At 43.6% G+C, this 21,238-nt stretch overlaps 2 protein-coding genes across 2 annotated transcripts in view; both read left to right on the plus strand.

The window, feature by feature from the left end:
* Positions 1 to 10,874, plus strand: part of LOC308334297 (regulator of G-protein signaling 6-like) — a gene marked incomplete at its 3' end in the record, with an annotated part of 73,668 nt that extends 62,794 nt beyond the window's left edge. The window contains exons 10-17 of the mRNA XM_080790969.1: positions 144 to 248; positions 596 to 657; positions 2,648 to 2,758; positions 4,380 to 4,505; positions 7,422 to 7,608; positions 8,205 to 8,294; positions 9,112 to 9,165; positions 10,824 to 10,874. Coding sequence (XP_080647095.1) covers positions 144 to 248; positions 596 to 657; positions 2,648 to 2,758; positions 4,380 to 4,505; positions 7,422 to 7,608; positions 8,205 to 8,294; positions 9,112 to 9,165; positions 10,824 to 10,874 — 786 coding nt within the window. The remainder of the gene's footprint in view (positions 1 to 143; positions 249 to 595; positions 658 to 2,647; positions 2,759 to 4,379; positions 4,506 to 7,421; positions 7,609 to 8,204; positions 8,295 to 9,111; positions 9,166 to 10,823) is intronic.
* Positions 10,875 to 15,968: 5,094 nt separating this feature from the next.
* LOC308334603 (ATP synthase subunit gamma, mitochondrial-like) lies at positions 15,969 to 16,839 on the plus strand (the record flags this gene model as incomplete). The annotated part of the gene is made up of 1 exon (XM_080791406.1): positions 15,969 to 16,839. The coding sequence occupies exon 1, from the start codon at positions 15,991 to 15,993 to the stop codon at positions 16,837 to 16,839; it is 849 nt and encodes a 282-aa protein (XP_080647532.1). The 5' UTR covers positions 15,969 to 15,990.
* Positions 16,840 to 21,238: the final 4,399 nt, after the last annotated feature.

A 21,238-nucleotide genomic window follows, 5' to 3' on the forward strand; every position in this document is an offset into this window, starting at 1 on the left:
CCTTTAGTGTGAGGTCGCTTCTCGCCCTCAGGGCGTCTTACTGGTAATATTACAGTAAGATATTACTTGGTAACACGTCAGATGTCTTAAGTTATTTTCATTCTCTCTTCCACTGTCTCTCTCGTCATCTGCAAATGGTCCAGTCTGTGTATGGTCTGGCAGAGGAGGGAACACAGTCACACAGCCCCATACACACACCATCGCATGTTGTTGTCCGAAAAGGAACCAATGATGATGTGGAGAAAGAGGTACAGTACATTTCATGTGAACTGCTTATTTAACCACTTGAACCCTAGCATCCCTATTCTGGGGGGATGAACCCTAGCATCCCTATTCTGGGGGGATGCTGCAATGCTTGGGTCCACAAGGACCACGGTTTGCGAGGCCATACATTGAAATTACATTGTGTGGATCAGTTGCAAATGATATACCTTACCTTGAGAGAAATATGGAACCTGGGGAAATCTGTTCATTGTCTACAGTCTACACACGACTTTGGTCATGGTCCTGGCATAGACAATTAACCTCTAAATGAACTGAAAGAAACCATGTTGTGCTCATTGTGGTGCTTTCCTCCCCTCTCACTTTGTGTCAGATATCGTTCCTGAACGCCCAGCTAGATCGACACTGTATGAAGATGTCCAAAGTTGCCGACAGGTAAGATAAAAGGTCATTGCTGTATTAGTGAAATAATCTGTTTGTTCTCCTGATGTTTGTCCTGAGGTTTGTCTAACTTAATTCATGTCACATGCGAGATGCTGTGACCTCTGTGTTCAACGACCCGACTCCTCACGTGAGCTGCTGAGGAGTTCCTTAATAATAGAGGCCAAATTACTCTTTATGCGATAATGCGAGACGCTAAAGGTTTTGCGGTGCTCAGCAGTTCAAGACAATACCCAGGCCATACAGGCGAGCAGCTGTATAGTGTCCTGGGGTCTGACTTCACCGACCAGCCTCTGCGTCACTCACTGGATCCTCCAGTGTCGTGATGGGAACAGTTAAGGAACAACCGGTGCACAGAGAATTCAAGTCATCTCACAGTTCCATTGTACTACACAAGACAGAATGAGTGACAACCCCGTTTATATGAGGTCCGATTTTTCTGAAAGGCTCAACCCGTCAACAAATCTGCCAACAACATTCCATGGCCAATATTGAAGAAAGGCTGAGGAGGTAGCCTACAAAGTTTTATAATCTCTCTCTGAGGGACTACAAACACAACCAGATGGCAATTATTCATAAAGAGAGATAGCACAAAAATGTGACTTCTTTTGAAGTGTGCTGCCAGCTTCAGATTGAAGGAATTGTGGGGCATCAGTGCAAGCACCGCCTGTCATTACATTACATAACAGAAGAGAAAAAAACATATCTTAACCTGAGAAAGGACCCTTTTAAGGAACTGATAATGAGGTGAACTTTTATGACTCTATTTTTGCACTAAATGTCTATTTACAAACATTAAACGTCCTATACTGTAGCAGTGCTGTTTAGCCAACTCAATTATTCAGATAAATCTTAGAACTAGAACCGAATGTGTGAATAAGCAATGACTTGTAATACTTCAGTGTGGTCCTTTAAGTGTCCAAAACTACTAAAACTCTGTCCAAAACTCTCTAACCTGTTATCATAGCCAGTGTCTACTACGATAACACCAATACCAGTGTGTGCATTAAAGGAGAATTTTGGATAAGCCGTTTTCTTACCTTACTCTGTTATTATATCCAATAACGAGTGGTACAGGTGAAAGCTTACAGAGCCCAGCACAGCTCAGACTGTATGGCACGTTGGGTCTTAGGCTAAATCTACACATCTGTCTTTCATAATGACCAAAGTCGTTGTACAGTTTTGTCCCAAAGGGGCTTCTGTAACAAGTTGAACAAGCCTAAGACCCAGCGCACATGCTCTGAGCTTCTACCACTGGTTGATGGATATAATATGATCAGATTACGGTAAGAAAAGTGCTGGTTCAGAATTCTCCTTTAGGGCTTATAGAGTACATACCTTGATTATCATTATTGGAATAATGAAAAGGACATGGGACAGGGAGGTTGGCATGGTAAGCTGCTGCACTGGTTCTCAACCTTTTGGAGTAGGAGTCGAGAGATTTAGATACATACTTTTAGTTTGGCTTTAGCACTTTTGGGAGACGTGCTGTAGTAATGAAAACTGTGTAATGCTGGACAAATATACATTACGGAGAGATTTTGATGATGACTAACACTATGAAGGTAAAAAACAATGCAGGTCTATCCTCCCGGGTCCAGAGCTGAGGAAAGTGGCATTTATTTTCTTGACTGGATATTGCCCTGCCTGTGACCTCCCTCTAAGCTGGGAAAGGCTGTAGTACTGTAGGTGGTCGCCGTTTCACTTCTTCTTTAGTCCATCAAATAAAAAACAGCCACTGCAAGGCTCTGAGAGAATACAAGTATAGAGTAGCAAAAAACAATAACCTTTCTTTCTATAGGGACAGCTAAAGGTCATAACTTCTTTAAAACAGCAGTGGTTGCATGTTATGAGCTGAGTGGACAAGTCGTCGTCGTCATCATCATCCTCCTTTTATTTATAGAAAACTAGCATTGTGTGTGTGTGTGTGTGTGTGTGTGTGTGTGTGTGTGTGTGTGTGTGTGTGCGTGTGCGTGTGCGTCAGTCTGATGACTTACACAGAGCAGTACATGGAGTATGATCCATTTGTGACTTCACCGGAACCTTCCAATCCTTGGACCAGTGATGACAGCTCCTTCTGGGACCTGGAGGCTGGGTACGTGTCAGCATCGCTGTCCACAATATGACTCCACTCGCATTCGCAGTCAAAAACGGCATCGCAAATTTGATTCTGACTCCCAGTCTCAATTATAAAAGTTAGGACCTGGATAATGTAATGTATAATGACCTGGATAATGTAATGTATAATGACCTGGATAATGTAATGTATAATGACCTGGATAATGTAATGTATAATGCAGTTTGGAATGGATTGGAGAATAGGTCATGTCGATCATTTTAATGGACTGCAGAGCACACGGGCATTAGTCAATGCTCCGTATTGATCTTTATCTTGTACTGAACCTTTGTTGCACGCTGGTATCGTACACCGAAAATAGAAGATCTACAAGCTCACGCAACACTTCACAGTCCAATGCGTTGTGAGCTTGTAGATTGGCTAGTGTGTGTGACACCGGCATGAAACTAATGCCTCTTTTAGATCTCCAGATAAAACGTCAAAGTCCAGTTGCGTTCTCATTTTTTATTGACCCTTTACACGAGAACGCACACTTTATGAAAATGCTATAATGTCACTAGGTGGCGGTAACGGGCTGCCAAATAGACCTGTCACCCACGTTATGTACAAGAAGAAGAGCCAGCTCCCCCTTCACGCAACACTATCAGGGTTTTGCTTCCAGAACACAACGTGGTTGTGGCCGTCGCTCGCTGCCTGCTTTCTATAACGCATCGAGGTGACAGACAAGCTGACAGACAGCCCAGAGCATGCAGAGCACGCCACGGGATATATTTTATAATACATATCACCGTTTTGCCTGTTTACATGGAGAAGGGATAAAACGCCATTCTCAAAGATTTCCACTCTGGAAGGTGGTTTCACTTTGTTGCGTTTTCACCTCCTGAAAACACCGTTCTCGTCTAAAGGGACACCAGCACCAGCGATACTTTATTTTGCCGTTTTCTATGAACACCATTCTCGTGTAAAGACCACCTAGGCACACGTACACACACATTCTAGAATAGCATTTTTATCTCCACTATGCATATATCTACTTTAATAACCAACAGTATCTTACTGCATTTATGTTTTTTACTTTGCCTCATTTCTCTATTTTCAAGAGATCAAATCATGCAGACACGCACACACACACAAACACCCCATCATAGACCGCTAACCTATTGCAAAGCCACATTGTAGAAACAAACTTCTTACTGTAAATCATCACAATGTAGTAATTAGGAAGGCTCCGTGGCTTACCCTTTTGGAGGGGTTGGCCCATCATGTACATCCATCTCTCTCAACCCATTACATTATCCTCTGATCTCCACTGCTCTCCATAAATTATGCAGTGATTAATTAGAGAGGACATGTAATCAATGTGCCTAATGTAGTTTAATAATCTAGCTGCATTGATAGATTATAGGTTCTGGGGGGAGGGGGTCCTACAGTACATAGAGATGAAGAGGATTCAGTGTGGGGTGGGTGTGATACGGGAACTTCACACACCACTTTCCCAGTACCATTAAACCCAGTAGAAGAAGGTATTTGTAGAATCGGACTCGGGTCTTAATGGGTTACGCAGTGCTGCAGCATCCTCAAAGTGATGGTGATACCACCTTCTCCTCTCTCTCTCTCTCTCTCTCTCTCTCTCTCTCAGTAAGGAGCCCAGCCAGCAGCGGGTGAAGAAGTGGGGTTTCTCTCTGGACGAGGCATTGAAGGACCCAGCAGGGCAAGAGCTCTTCCTTAAGTTCCTGGAGTCAGAGTTCAGCTCAGAGAACCTGAGGTGAGCTGCGTTCCGCTGCACAGATTGACCTGCAGAAAATTGAAAAGATTTTTAAAAAATGCTGAGGGAAGCGGGCACTGATAGCTGCGTAGGCGCAGATCTGACGCTTGACAGAAAGTCCCCAGGTTCGGACCCGTCAGACCTTTGATGCATATCACTCCCCGACTCTCTCCCCCCTATTTCCTGTCTCACAGACTGTGGACTATATACTGAAGAAAGCATGTGACAGATGGTAGTCTAAAATGGTGAACAAAGGTCTCTCCTGATTCTGGCCACACCGTGACCTGTAGATCCAGCTTATCACAACCTGGCAGTGTGCAGCCTGGAAGCCAGATGGACCAGAGTGTGACAGTATTGTAGGGCTGGTCAATAAAAGAAAATAAATAAATAAACCCACTAAGCCAGATGAATTGAACATTTAGCTAATCCTTCCTGTGAGTTTAGTTCACCAGACTTTTACTTTCAACAAGCACGAGAAATACTGTCTCTGTCACAGTCTGTGAGAGTGCAGGGTAAAACCTTTGTTGCTGTGACCTTGGCAGAGTCATGACAGCTGATAGAGTTTTAATGATGCCGCTGCACAAAGTGAGGACTCTGTGTCTGTGCCCTGTGTACTTTACTCAGTCACCTGAAGTCAGCTGATTATTCTGTGTGCAGACACACTGCTTATACATCCATCCATCCCACCCCAACAACGGGTGAAGAAGTTGGGGGATCTCTCTGGACGAGGCATTGGAGGACCCAGCAGTGCAAGAGCTCTTCCTAAAGTTCCCGAAGTCAGAGTTCAGCTCAGAGAGGCTAGGCAGTGAGCTGCAGTAAATTCCGCTGCACAGATTGAGCTGCAGAAAATAAATGAAATAAAATGCTGAGGGAAGGGGGCTCTACTAAAGGGGTGTCCAGAGTACGAGACGGGGAGAAACACAATGATTGCTTTCTCGTTTGGAACTGCGAGCTCACACTGCGTCCGTCACATAGGAAAAAGCTCAGCACATGTCAACTCACAAAGCACATCAATCGCTCTCCATGTAAAAAGCCCTTTGCAGGCGTTAAGTACTGGGAGCTGACATGGGTGTGGCGCTCCACTTCAGCAAATCCATGGGTCTACTGCATTGTAAAGGAGGCCATACACATTGCCACTACTGTATGTGAGTAAGCCACTCTGACCTACTTACTGATAGTACCAGCCATCAATCAGCCATCAATCTATCTATCCATCGAGGCATTCACACATCATTTGTCCGTTCATTCATTAATTAATTCATTCATTCATTCATTCATTCATTCATTCATTCATCCATTCATTCATCTCTTTATCTCTTACACAATTAGTACTTCTTCTCCAGCAGTATCAACCCTCCTCTCTCCAGTAGTATCAACATTCCTCTCTCCAGCAGTATCAACCCTCCTCTCCAGCAGCATGTGACTGGAATATAATGGTACATTCACTATGGATGTATGCGTTGACGGACGTCAGGGCGACGATCCAGTTAATTTCCTCACGCAACACTTGGGATGGGTTGTGGGCTTGTAGATTGGTTATTGTGTGTGACACCGGCACAGTCTGAATCTCCCTTTAGAGTTCTCTCACTTGACCAGTTACAGTTCCATGGAGAGCATCCGACCTGACCGTGCATGTGGTACAATGATGGATACGACACGGCCAGGTTTTCCATCCGTCGCTGTATGTGATTTGCATGTTGCGTGGTTGAATTCAAAAATTAAAGTATGGAGATGACAGATTTCTGCCCGACATACAGCGCTCTGTGGCTGGAGCGAAGGCCATTAATAGTCTAACAGCCTTCCATCACTGCCTCCTATTTCCTTTCTCCTCAAGTAGTTTGCCTCTACTGGGGCCCAGATAAGATGAAGAAAGCATATGCCTTGTATAATACTATACTCTGTGTCGCGCCTCCCTAGACCACACATCTGACACGCATGCGCGTGCACACACACACACACACACACACACACACACACACACACACACACACACACACACACACACACTCTGTTCTGTTGCTTTCATTTCATTTCATCGCAGGCAACAAACTTCAAATAGGATTGACTTGGCACTTTGTAGTGGACTGGATGAAAAGCATAATTTGCAACTGTTGTATTTACCACACGAACGTACAGTATCTAGGCTCTTTCCAGCTCAGCAAGGCTGGACTGGGACGAAAGATTTGACGTGTGAGCGTGTGTGTGTGTGTGTGTGTGTGTGTGTGCGTGCGTGCGTGCATGCGTGCGTGCGGCGATCTCTTTATCCCTCTCTCTTTAGACCGCAAACCTAATTGATTTTGCTTTTATGAGGCCACTTTTGGAAAGGCACTTATGATGGAAAGGGAGCGATAGAGCAAGCTGAAAAAGAGAGAACGGAGGCGAAGGGAGACGGCAGTATCCCCAGGGGTGTTCCCTCCCTATACTGCAGATCAATAGGTAGATAGATGTAATATTGGAGTACAGTCATATGTTTGTTGTCCCACCATCTCCAACTCACCGCTCACCATTTCCTCTCCACACAAATCCTACTTTGAAAAACGAGTGAAAACTAAAAGTTGTGAAAACTGTACACTGTGTTTCTATACACAAATCCATGGAGATTCGAGATTCTATCATCTCCTTACACCCCTGACCAACCAAACACTTTGTTATAACAGTAATAGGCCTTCAGAACACATGGTATTGTATTTCAACTGGGACTGGGCAATATATTGATATTATGTCGATACTGTGATATGAGGCTATAGATATTGTCTGGGACTTTGGATATTGTAATAATGTGATATATGGCATAAGTCTTTTACTGGGTTTAATAAAACCCCTAAGCTGTGTAAAAATAAAAGGACTTTCATACAAACATCACGGCACACAACCATGTATTAAGCAATGTGTTTGACATTGTTTTTGGTGGTGCAGGTTCTGGCTGGCCGTGCAGGGCATGAAGCAACAGCCCCTGCAGGAGGTGGCGGAGAGGGCCCAGGCCATCTGGGCCGAGTTCCTGGCCGAGGGAGCCACCTACTCCATCAACCTGGACTCTCACAGCTATGAGCGCACCAGTCAGAATCTGAAGGACCCCGGACGCTACAGCTACGAAGACGCACAGGTAGACCGGAGAGAGGGTGGGATGAGGGACAACTAAATAGAGGAGAGAGATTTGATGGGATTAATAAAGGTGAAGTCATGTTCGCAAATAATTTGAGTTTGCGGCCATACATTTACAGTAAGTCAGTGATCAAGTGTAGTTGTGAGTCCTAACGTGCTAAGCTCAAAATACCACTGAAGTGAAAAAAGTGGCACTCCAAAATAAAGGATGTACCGTACATGATTGGACCTCTATATGCTTGAAGACTTAAACCCTAATAGTTGGTCGTGGTCTATATCTGGCCTCCTATTACAATTATCTCTTTAAAATTCTGTTAGTATACATACTCACGTGTGAGTGAGTTTATACACACTTACACACACTGCTAGCACACCCTGCCAATAGACATGTAACGTATAGAGTACTTGGTTGCGTGTCCTTGTAGATTGACTATTTTTCAGTTGTGAGCCACTGGCTCCCTCAACTATGTATAAAGCAACCTTAACCCTTAAATCCGTCTACGTGTCAGTCTCTCACTCTCATGTACAACACACACACACACACACACACACACACACACACACACACACATACACTGTTGCTGTCTCTCCCTTCAGGACCACATCTACAAGCTGATGAAAAGTGACAGCTACACTCGGTTCCTACGCTCCAATGCCTACCAGGACCTCCTGCTGTCAAAGAAGAAGGTAGGATCCTGTGTGTGTATGTGTGTGTGCACGTGTGTGTGTGTGTTATTGCCATTGGGGGTGATCCCATGAAGTATTTATATGTATATTCACTATACATGCTTTGCACACCAATGTATGCATATATATGTAAGGCATGACCAACGACAAGCAAAGTTATCAAAACATAATGCATGATGGCATAGTTGTTAAGACGGATAGCATATGTCGGCTGTAATGCAGCCCGACGAGTTGCAAGTTCAATTCCCGACGGCCGTTGCTATGTATCCTCCCTGTGTCTCTCTCCCTGTTTACACTCACCCTTCACTGTACAATCAGAATGAAGTCAAAAGATAGGGAATCCAAGATAATCCCCTGGAATGTTAGCATGCTATGCCATCGTTTTCCCATTCGTAAAAATAAAATAAATCATTTTGGTTTGACATGACTTTCTACAGCCGTCCTTTGAGGCACAGTAGATACAAATGATACCATAATATTATAATGACCATTAGTGATGTCCAAAATATTCAGTGTTAAATGTATATAAATTAAACTAGACTTACGTAGACGCTTAGCAAAATGCAAGAACACAATTTGGCGTTGGATTTGAGCGGTTGGAGCCAACGAGAGGGAATGTAGGAGACCATGTCGTTCACTCCTCTACAATAGCTTCAACATTGATATGCATTTTATAGGCTCAGCACTTCTGGTTGATTATTCTTTGTTGATTCACACTTCCTCAGAGCAAGAGTTCTATGTGTGGATAGTGGATAATGTAAGAGTTCTATGTGTGGATAGTGGATAATGTAAGAACGTCTTTGTTACATGTGCTCAGCCTGAGACGGAACAGGGCCGACGGACCTCTCTGGAGAAGTTCACCCGCAGTGTGGTGAGTGGGCTTTCATTTCTGGCCACTTTTACTTCCACTAAAACCTGTGTAGTGTAGGTGTAGATTAGTGTATTTATGCCCACTGATATGATGACAGTGGATTAGGATGCTTGCCCGAGGGACGACACAAAGCCTAGTTTACCCCAACATTGAATGCTACCATTAATGCACTCAGCAAGGATGCACCCTCCTGGTTTTGGTGGCCCCAATTGCCTTGTACACAGCGCTACCCTTAGGCTTTCCACCTTCACATGTAACGAAGTATCCCTGGTAGCTGTGTAGTCAATAGAGTAGAAGCCAGGGGGCACGGTGGCACAGTTGGTAGTGCTGTCGCCTCACAGCTAGAAGGTCCTGGGTTCGATTCCCGCTTGGGGCGCTGTGGGTGCTGGCGGCGTGTTTCCTCCTCCGTGTCATCAGTGCCCATACCCGAGGCGGGGTTGGTGAAAGGGCCGTTCTGTGTGGAGTTTGCATGTTCTCCCCGTGTCCCCTAAGGTAGGTACCCTCACAAAAAACATGCAGTAATCCTGGTCTCTAAACTGCCTCCCCCTGGCCAGCTGGGGCGCCTGATGGAGGGGAAAGGAACTGGTTGGAATAACGTGTTCCTTCCACGCGCTACGTCCAACCAGGGAAACTCCCCCCTGTCAGGTGTAAAGGAGCAACTTGGACACTCAGGCATGAAGGTTGGCGGAGGTTGTGTAGAGCCCAGGATCACATTAGATAATTGACACAGGGGTGAAAAATGGGTTACAAAATCGTGGGATAAAAGTTATAATTAATAGAGTAGAAGACCATAAAGAAATGTCCTTAAAAAATCATGCCCCCCCACTCGGATACATTATGCTCATATACTGTATGTATATGCATGTGAGTTCATGCCTGCCACATCAACACCATACAGTATGTACTCACGCACGCGTCACGATACACCGGATGATTTGGTCCAAGCAGGTCAGCAGCGCAAATCATAGTCATTGTTTACACCAAAATTGCAGTGCGCTACAGATTCGCAAACAACAGACCCCCTACAACGCACAACCAGTCCCAAATTGCCAAACACACCCAGGTGCGGGAAAAACACGCCTCAAGCCGACCCTCCTGCCCTAAATTTTAGAGTCTTTCACAAAACAGGGCTGAATGTGTGTACTAAATCTGTAAAATGATTTTAGCTGCACACAAAGGAACTCTTGCCTGTCTGTTTGTGTTAGAAGAATGTAAGTGGTGGTGCTTCTCCTTTAACCCATTAAGACCTGAGGCCAATTCTATAAATATCAGTTTTCTGAAAAACTTATGTTGTTAGATCAGTGGTGTTCACATGTGTTCATGTCAAGGACCCCCAAAATGATATTTATTTGGATGCCAATTGCCAAACCCCAATTCAAAATGTTTTGTTCCAGGGAGACCCCAGAAGCAAAGTTCAAAATGTTCGCTTTAAAAATGTGCACAAATTGTCACAAACCCCCCCCCCCCAAAAAACGGCAGATCTACAAGCTTGTAATGTGGCACAAAGTGACGCACTATGATCTTGTATATTTGCTATTTTTGAATGGCCAAACTATAAAATGAATTTTTAAACATGTCAGGCTATTAAGCAACGCAGCTTCAGCTAATACAATTATTAATAAAGATTGATCACTCTCTCCTCTTTCTGGTCTCTGTAGGGCAAGTCCCTGACAGGAAAGCGGCTGACAGGTCTCATGCAGTCCTCTTGACAAGGTCTGGACCCAGAGTAGCAGCATCCGCACCCTGGCTCACCAGAGAGGTTGGGTGTGTGTGTGTGAGTTTGTGGGTGCCCCCCCTGCCCCCCGCTCCTGGGGACCGGCCACGTTAGTGTGACCTTGGATCAGCTCATGAGGACAGACAGCATGCAATAAGTCACCTAGACCTGACACCAGGACAGGTGCTGTCACACCGAAGAGAATAAACTGCAGTGTAAACACTGCTATACTCCTCTGGGGTTCCAAATCGATTCTGTAACCAAAATGGAACATCAGGCTTTACTATTTTCTCTCTGTGTACAGTGTCTACACTTGTGTTAATATGATAGGCCCACACCACCGGGGATGCCCCTTTTTACTGTCAGTGATATAAACTATGGAATGCTTGAATGCCTTTAAGTGTCAATACTGTAGCTAGCTATCTTATTTCACATGTCTTACACTGGGTTGAAATAAAGGAGGATGAAATAAACGGAGAGAGCACACACTGCAACTGAATCTCTGCTTGCTTTTCATGTTGATGGTCAATGAAGGTACGTACAGTAAAGACAACTCTTCCACAATCTTTGAATTCTATAGAGTGTCTTTAACTATACCCCATGAACTAACCCCATGAAAGTCTCCAACAGGAAACAATCTACTGTTCAGACCGGAACGTTATTCGACCAATCATGACGCAGTGTTCATGAAAGATTATTTTTTTCAAGGGTAACGCAAGAGAAGTTCAGAGAATAAGCTGACTTTTGGCATGTGAGCTTTTGCAATGAGCTGTTGTCACCAGAACAATTAATGGTAGCAGGTTCGACTGTCAGATAAGGGTTGGTCCAGGACAGGAGTGCTAGTTAGTTGCTGCGAGAGTGAGGTGTAGCCAACACCAACTCGGGATTCCTGGATCGCTGCCCTCCACAATTTCCTATCCAACATTACGTTCTTGAGCTCTTCAGTGTTATCAGCCAAGTGTCGCGCCACAGCATGTCTACATAGGTGGTACGCTTCTTTCCCCTCCTGGCTGTGCCCTGGGTTGGCTCCCATAGGGTCAATTTACTTGCCTCAAGTTCTGGGTGCCTGACGCAGTGCCCTGCCAGCCTCATCCTTTGTCTATGACCCGTGGTAGGTCCCCATAGAGGTCCACATTTCTGATGCGGTCCGTCCATGTTAAACTAGTGCCATTAATTCGTAGCATTCTTGTGTAGACTCCATCCAGGGCTTTTTCCTGTTGTATTGTAAGGGTCCATGTCTCTGGAGTGCAATGTAGGTTTGATCATGTCAAAGCCTCTGCAGATTTGCAGCAGCATACTGAACACCCAAAAGTGAGCCTGCTATCAGTTTTACTGTCGCATCATGATGAATTGATCAAGGGACATTTCTGGTGGTGAGTTTTGCAAAGTTGTTTGCTTATTGTACCTTACCGTACCCATACCTTCGTAACATTCTATACAAGGCCTGACCCATTGCTACACACAATGAGCCTTGCTGGACATTTTTCACCGTGACAGTCTGTGAAGAAGAGGTCTGTGATAAATAAAGGTGAAATGCACAAAACAGTCTGAGTTTGCCAGTCACATCCTCTGTCATGAGAGGTGGATCAGTTAATCACTGTAAAACTGCTTGTTTTGAATTGAGTTCATTGTCTATGATGGCATGTGAAATCAGTTCAAGTATGTGTTTTTGTATCTATGTAATCAGTCAATAAATCAGCAGCTCAGTGAATGAAAAGAATAATAAATAATTTGTCCCCTTTAGTTGTTTTTTGGGGGTATTTGTCACTGTATATATTGCACATAGGCCTATGTCAAAATTGTAATGTGCATTTAACCGATCCTCACTTTTAGGCGCAGTGGCGGCGTGCCCCTGCAGTTGAGAGAGTCTTGCTCAGGGTCACTTTGACAGACTGGGCAGTCCGAGGGGTCAGCTAGTGACTTCATGATGACCAGACTGCCCTCTACACACTCCTCTATGGCTGCCCATGTTGGCATCAGATTCCCAGTCATTCTGGCATTCATCCTCAGGCTTTAAATTGAGAATGTAGTAGCTGTATTGGCTCAAAAACCAGGCTTTGACAATCGTTTTCTCAAAGCCTAGTCCAAGGTACAGTTGGACACTACCACCAAATGCTTGTGACATGTAACTGGTAACTACAGCCTGCCACCCCGAGTTCTCCATTATTTGGAGATGGAAATGTAAGAACAAAAGCATGGCATTGAACCCATGAGAGTTCTTAGAATACAATCATATGATATGATATAATATCATTCATTTCCAATATCAAAGGCGAGAGTGATATTCAACACTGCCAACCAGACATAATCTTGGTACATCAATAGATTTCTGTGGATGTGTGATGCCATCTTGTGGCCACATCACAGCCTAAAGGAGAAATGGAAGTCAGAATGTCCATTGGGGTTGGGGCTGCTGGATATGGCAGTTGAATGACCTGTGGTCAACTGGTAAACCACAGTTGTTTGTCTTGTGCACATGATAAACTGTGTGTGTGTGTGTGTGTGTGTGTGTGTGTGTGTGTGTGTGTGCGCGCTCTCGTGCGTGTGCGCGCTCTCGTGCGTGTGCGCGTGCGTGCTTGTGCGACATGAAGAGAGCAGGGAAATGGACCAGCAGGACAAATTCCACTGACCATTTGCAAAATAATGAGGGAGGGAATCTGTGGAGTGAAATGTAGAGAAAGAGGTCGCTTCTTGCCCTCAGGGTGTTCGTGCGTGCACAAGTACAAGTGAGAAACCAGTACAAAAAAGGGGCAAGGGCTCAGGAGCCTGGGCCGTGGCTCAGCGGTCCAGGCACCTTGGCTGGTAATCCACTCTGTGCCGCGGGTTCCACTCCCGATCCTGACGGCCTCCACTGCATGTCACCCCCCCCCCCCATCTCTCTCCCCATTTCCTGTCGGCCTACTGTCTATCCCTCCATAAAAAATACATATAAAATAAAGGCGAAAGGCCACAAATAACCGGGGGTTTTGTCAGCGTGACAAGGCTGAGGTATTATTGTTTTTCTCCTTCCCTGCCTACCTGTCCATTGCCTATAATTATTGAGTCATCACACCTACAGATATGACATCTGAACCACTTCACATTCTCTTTTCCTGATCTTTCTGTAAAGTCTTCCGCCCATAGTGTCAATCTATCACCTCTCCAGTGTGGCAGTGCCAGAACCAACAAATGTTAGGTGTTCTTTAAGATTACTTTTGCTATGTTAGTCATGCCATTTTGCTTTCTCTATATTCCTAGAGCATTCAGTTTTCTCCAAACGGTTATCAGCTTCAAGGCAAGCTGAGATAAGCATTTATCAGTGGGAGCCTTGGAGATAAACATTACAAAAGGTATATTTATTGTGTGATTGTATTTTTCTTTCTTATACTGTTTTATACTAATGCCTAAGGGATAACCAAATGTGTGTTCTATCATAGGAAGGAGTGGCCTCCTACCTTTCAGGATTTCTCCCAATATCTAGAGACATTGGTCTGGTTGGGTTTCATCATTTATGCTATAATACTAGGGTTAGGGTATATGTTTATATTGGTCCATTGTTTCTCATATGGTTTTGAATTATGTGTGTGCTCATGAGTTCACTAATGAATTTCATTTTACTTTTTGTCAACGAGACCAAGGAGCTGAAGGGGATTTCAAGAAGCTGAGGAGAAGGCACACAGCACACCCTTATTCACATCTGTGTTGCGGTGGAACAGGTCAGTGAAGTGACTTTAAATTCCTTGGTATACATGCTATGGGCCACGCACTTGGTAAAGAAAGGCTCAGCAATGGCTTCTCAGGGTGTTCTACAACAGTACCATCAAGAGCATGTTATTGTTATCGATCTCCCTGTTTCAATTCTATAATTAAATATAGGTTCGTGTGTGTGTGTGTGTGTGTGTGTGTGTGTGTGTGTGTGTGCGCGTGCGGCGTGCATGCATGCATGCATGCATTTCATAGACCCTGGCCCTGATATCATGACTAAATACATACCTGCCATGTTGTTTGCATTTTATTATTATCCTGTCTGTGTGTCATCTCCTACAATTATAGCATTTATCTACTATTTTTACTTTTTATTTACTGAGTTGGCAACACATACTGTAATGTTCAATTGTTTGTCTTTTTGCTTTCTGTATGTCCTTGCATACAAAATACAAATACATACCTGCCTTTACTTGCCCAGCTTACATTTAATTTGTACCCCCCTGGGTATAGTCTGCAAAGTCAGGAACAAAGGAACACCCACTTCTCTGGAAACCATTCATATCACCCCCCCAATATGAAGGACTGTCGTAAAGGCTTTGGATTGGTACAATTTTAGGAGATTGCATCAGCCTTTATTTGAGTGGACTCGCTCCTCGCTCAAAATCAAGTACAAAAGCATAACATTAAGTCGTCAGAATAGATACAAGTTAAGTGTCACACAAGGCGAGTGTGCATTAGTAGCAGGAAATAGAAGTTTGACTGACAAAAATAGCAAATAGGCTAATACTATTAGCCAAACTAGTATGTTTTAGCCAAAGAAAATATATGCCAAAGAATTGTTGGTGAGGACTAACACAGCCAGCACACCCACGTGGGCCCCATTTGGTTTCAAGGTCGGCTGAACAACTGGTGCTAAATGTCTCATGTAGGCTACTAGGAAAAGGAAGTCACAACACCATCCATCTTAACCGCTTATCTATAGTCGGGTCAGGTAATTGGGGTAATTGGGGTATGTAATTATCTATAGTCGGGTCAGGTAATTGGGGTAATTGGGGTATGTAATTATCTATAGTCGGGTCAGGTAATTGGGGTAATTGGGGTATGTAATTGTAAGAGTAGGACTGCACCGAATAGTTTCACTTCAATGGAAGTCAAATGGGGCTCAGATTGGACTGAAACCATGCCCAAATATGGAGATCAATACGGCTCAAATAAATTATGTCCGTCACACCACCTTATATGGTTGCCAATCCATTATGCCTCGCGTGACATCATGGAGACCCTTAGATCTCATATATGACAAGCGCCTTGTCATGACTATGTGATTCAGAAAAAGTAGGCTACTTACGTGCTCTGTATTCTGCGCAATTGGCACGTGCACAGTTCTGCATGTCTTGCATGTCTGACCTTCAATAGAAGTAACCATGTTCGCCCGGAGCAGTGCGTTGGTGTTTGTCCCACAATGTGGGCAGGTTAGGAACATGGCCAGCCTGAAGGACATCGCCAGTCGTTTGAAGTCCATCAAGAACATCCACAAAATCATCAATTCCATGAAGATGGTGGCAGCTGCCAAATATGCCCACGCTGACAGACAGCTGAAGCCTGCCCGCGTATATGGAAACAGTGCCCTGGCCCTGTATGAAAAGGGTGAGATCAAAGTACCAGAGGACAAGGCCAGCCAGCACCTGATCATTGGTGTGTCATCTGACCGTGGCCTCTGTGGTGCTATCCACTCTGGTGTCGCCATGGCCATGAAGAGTCAGATAGCCACTCTGACCGCTGCTGGCAAGGAGGTGAAGGTGGTCACCGTGGGGGATAAGCTAAGGGGTCTGCTGCACAGGACTCATGGACAGCACATTATATTAAACTGCAAGAAAGTGGGTCACAAGCTGCCAACTTTCAATGATGCTTCTATCATTGCTACAGAGCTGCTTAACTCGGGGTATGAGTTTGACCAGGGGTCTATCATCTATAACAGATTCAGGTCTCGTATCTCATACAATACAGACAACAAGCCTCTGTTTTTCGTCGATACAGTTGCTAATTCGGAAGCCCTGAGCGTCTATGCTGACATCACTACTGATACACTGAGGAACTACCAGGAGTTTGCCCTGGTCAACCTCATCTACTACAGCATGAAGGAATCGACCACCAGTGAGCAGAGCGCCAGGATGACCGCTATGGACAGTGCCAGCAAGAATGCCTCTGAGATGATTGACAAGCTGACCCTCACATTCAACCGTACCAGACAGGCTGTCATTACCAACATCTAGTCAAAGTACTTCATATGTGTAAAGTATAGAGAAATCAAGCTCTTACAGAGAACTGTTTATATTATATTATATTATATTATCCCTCGATAGATGTGTACATTATTGTTAAAGATAAACTAATTGGAATTCTTAAGACAGCCTGGCTATATACAGAGCCATACAAAATTCAGAGCCATAAAAAAGCAGTTTGAAAGATTAGAGACAGACAGACAGACAACAGACAGACCGACCCTCTCATAGACGGCTAGCCTCCTAACGAGCCATGCCGTGCAAATGCCATACAGCTTTGTCGGTTCCTGATGGCTAAAACCGAATGTTTTACAGTGACATAATGCCACCCAGCCTGGAAGTGCTCCACTGAAAGCACCTTTCTAGTTCCATTTAAATCCTTGTTAATGTCTTGTTTTGTCAAATCTTTTCATAGTTTCAAAGCACTCAGCCGTCCATGTGCCTTAACAGCAATTCCTGCTATGCTAATGGCTTCTGACAGAAAGCAAACGTGAGTTTTGAGGGGACTGAAATTAGAATTCAAACTAATGCACTAGCGATAGCACTCAAATTATTCCTCAATCACACGCAATGTACGAATTTGTCGGCACCTCCAACTTTCATCTTTCAAACTATCTGCCTTGCTAAATGTGCTGTAGCCACACAAGTTTCTAGAATGAAATATAAAAATGATCAAATCACAGTCATGTGAAATATTCTCTTTAGGCTAGGCTAAACTTAAATTACTCTTTAAGCATACTGCACATTTTCTATTGACACTAACACTATAGCATATATAGCTCCCCACAATGGTTGACACCAACACTAGCTCGCCACAATGCACTCGTTTCAATAAAGCAGCCTCACAAATATTGTCACAATTGTACAGTAGCATTGGATGACAGAATTGAAATCTAATACAGATGGCTGGATTATGAGGATTATGAAGCAGGTCATGTTTTTGCATGCACAAACCAGAGCCATAGAGTAATTTACAGACATAGTACACCAATAGACAACAAACAACTAATTTCAGTAATGGAGGAATGGAACACCTTTCGAGAATGGAATTTCAAGTACTGTACTTTTAGGCAGACATAGCAGAATAGTACAACAACAACAACTAATTTCAGTAACAATGGAGCGTGTCTTTGAGTGTACAGTGTACAGGCGTCTTACTGGTTAGTATGTGTGTGCATGCGTGCGAGTGTGTGTGTGTGTGTGTGTGTGTGTGTGTGTGTGTGCTCGCTTTAAGGCTGCACTGAGTGTGTTGCGTCCTGTTGCCCAAGTTGCCCCATTGTGTTTATTCTGTTTGTTTGTTTTTGTCCAGTACTTATGTTGCTAGAGCGGTGAGTCGTGAAAGATGGCTGGCTCACAAGGCTTGGCCAAGTCTTTTTTGCAGGTCGTCACCCCAACAGTCACGTATGAGAACCACTGAGATAAACAACCAGGAAGAAGATTCCAGGAAGATCACCACCCATTCTCTCTCTCTCATGTTCTTTCTGTGTTGTGTATCTCTCTCTCTCTACCAGAGGAGGTTAGAGAACTTTGGGTGTGCTGCTCGACTGGTGCCTAAGAGCGTTGCGTTGGAGACTTTGAATTGACCAGTCTATCTCTCTGTATGTCATTGTCATCCTGTCTATCTGTTTGTAGGCCTCGATGCTATGGATAATCCGTTGGACAACAAAAATAATGCTCACATTAGGAAGAAGGTATTAATGCAACACAGACAACAAACATATACAACAAATACACATATTTGACCCTTAAACTTTCTTGTTCAGTGAACATATGACACCTCTGTTCAGCCGGTATACAATGTGTGCGTGTGCGTGCAGTGCCGTGCACGTGCGTGCGTGCAATACAGTGTGATGTTTGTTGATATTGTGGACACATGTTTGTCTGTATATAGTCTTCTTTCTTTCTTTAGATGAGCGAGGAGACAAGCCTTTATGACAGCACTGATGTTAAGAAAGTCCAACAAGATGAGGTACTAGGACACACCTGTCATATTTTAGGCACCTGGAATGTCTTAGTGTTTTAGTCGACTAAATATCATAGGATTTTAGTCGACTAAATCTACAGTTGATTTAGTCGACTTGATGCCACCGTAATGACACTTAAAATAGCCGATCTGTAGACCTGCTATTTTCAGCATGCAACCAAGTGTAAAATGACTTATACTGGATCTCTTGTCCACTAGTCCCTTCCTAACATTTTACCCTAGTTTTTATCTGTTGACGAAATTGTCAGTATAGTCTTAGTTTTAGTAATCATAGCTTAGTTTTCATATAGTTTCCATTTAGTTTTCGTCAGTGAAAAAAGGTGGTCAACGAACATTTTTCGTCTTAGTTTTAGTCGACAAAAACAACACTGCACTGTACAGTATCTTTGATTGGTTGATTTAATACTTTATTACCAGTTTGCTGAAAAAAAGCGCAGTTCAGTTTCTGCTAGGAATGAAACCCAAGAAAGCACTATAGCTTGTTTTATTAATCAGACTGCGCTCTATAGCTCGCTATGGGGAGCGCCCTCTAGGGTGATCAATACAGAAGCATTACTTGATTGATTGATTTATTTATTTTATTTCACAGTATGTAGAATGGGTACATTTCAAAACGAAAGCACGTTGACTAACTTATGTGCAGCCTAGGTTACTGAATGGGAATCAGAAATTAAGTCACATGTAATGTGTTTATTATGTTTTTTTGTGCCGTCAAAGCCAAAGCGATAATTTGTCTTGTTTTAGTTTTTACGCTGGATGAACTCTGCGCTCATCAAATCCCTACCCAACGCATGACTCGCCTCCCACCATGACTTGCCCACGCGTAGAGAAAATTTGTACCGTAGCCTGCAGGGACTCACTCGCTGTCTCGGTTGTCAGGGTGACACAACTATACATGTATAGGCCTACCTACATCTCTACGCTACGGAAATAAAGGTTGTTCCTATCACACCTTCTCCAACACAAGCGGCACTTGATTGATTGAAACTACAAGAAATGTTTCTTGTGCTCACTTCTGTTCATTGGCCGTCCCAGACTCTGTACTTGTCAGCTGAGGCATGCAGCATTCGGGATCAGCGTGTGTGTCTCGTGTATCCTGGTTAAGACTATCGTGGTGTTGGCTGTGTTCAAGGCCTCCAAGCCTGGGGGTGCAAGCATTCTGAGGTGGTTTGGTGCTGTGCAGCAGAGAGGAACAGTTCTGTTTCTTACTTTCATCCAGGCAGCAATCTGCACAGGCTGGGTTGTGTCTGCCTCGCCAACTCCTCATGAAAACACACAATATCAGAGTGACAAGATAGTCTATGAGTGTGTGGTAGGATCAACAGTTGGATTTGCAATATTGTTAGGCTATATTGGGTTACTGGCACTCCTCAGCTTCCTCCTATAGCATTCATGGCCAGAAACACTAAGAAGTCAATCATTGGTCGCGGTGCCACCAAGATGTAATTGCACATATCTAATGGTAATGACAATGCATTTTCTCTGTTTCTTTTATAACAATGAGTGCATAATATACTGTAGATAGCTTTGATTACCGATAGCCTTGTTACTAATACAGTAAATACAATGTTATACCAGATTAAACAAAAATAAGTAATCCAGTCTGAAATAGTATCTATCATAGGAAAGTTGATTACCGGTACTTCCCCTTAAAGGTAGACCTATATATAACTAAACATTAACCCATCTTCATTCTATGTGGTTCAGGTATATGTAGGAGACAAATTATATTTAGTTTAGATGTTATTGTAAATGGTGGTGCATTTATATGGCTTTATCCAAAGTGCTAAATCTGGGGGAGCCCGAGATCGAACTGGGATCGAGCTCTATCGGTCACTCTACCACTGAGCCACTACATCAATTAGTTAAGCATTTTTGTGTGATATTTTCATTGTCAAAAGGCCTGAAAAGAATATGCTGTTATGAAGGTTTCATATCACTACCACCAAAGCATGTTTTCAATTGTTGGTCCACAACTCTAAACTTATCTTCCTCCTACAATTTACAATGTAGGCATTTAGCAGATGCTCTTAATGCTATTAACGGTGAAATAACCCATTTTTGCTGTACATTTTGCTGTAATTTTTCTGTGCTCTCGTCAACATAGAAATGGAGTCTGACAAACCCAGAATAAGTCCAGGTTCAGGGTCAATGTGAATATTCAAAATATCAGCCAATATCTGCCAATATCCGAGGGCAAAGATATTTTAGACATTCGCTGATATTGTGAAGAAGATTTAAATAAGACTGAGATGTCAAAATATTTGCTATGTATTTCATTCAGTCATTTTAGTAGTGAAATGTTTATTTGTTCACCTTTTGTGAAGTGGGCCTTAAGCATTACTGCAATAAGTAGAGTAAATTAATATGCCGGCTATTTTTGAACAACTTGCAAGTGTGTGTGTG

The sequence above is a fragment of the Protomyctophum bolini genome, assembly GCF_963924005.1.
Source record: "Protomyctophum bolini genome assembly, chromosome: 19".
In the NCBI taxonomy this organism is placed as follows: Eukaryota; Metazoa; Chordata; class Actinopteri; order Myctophiformes; family Myctophidae; genus Protomyctophum; species Protomyctophum bolini.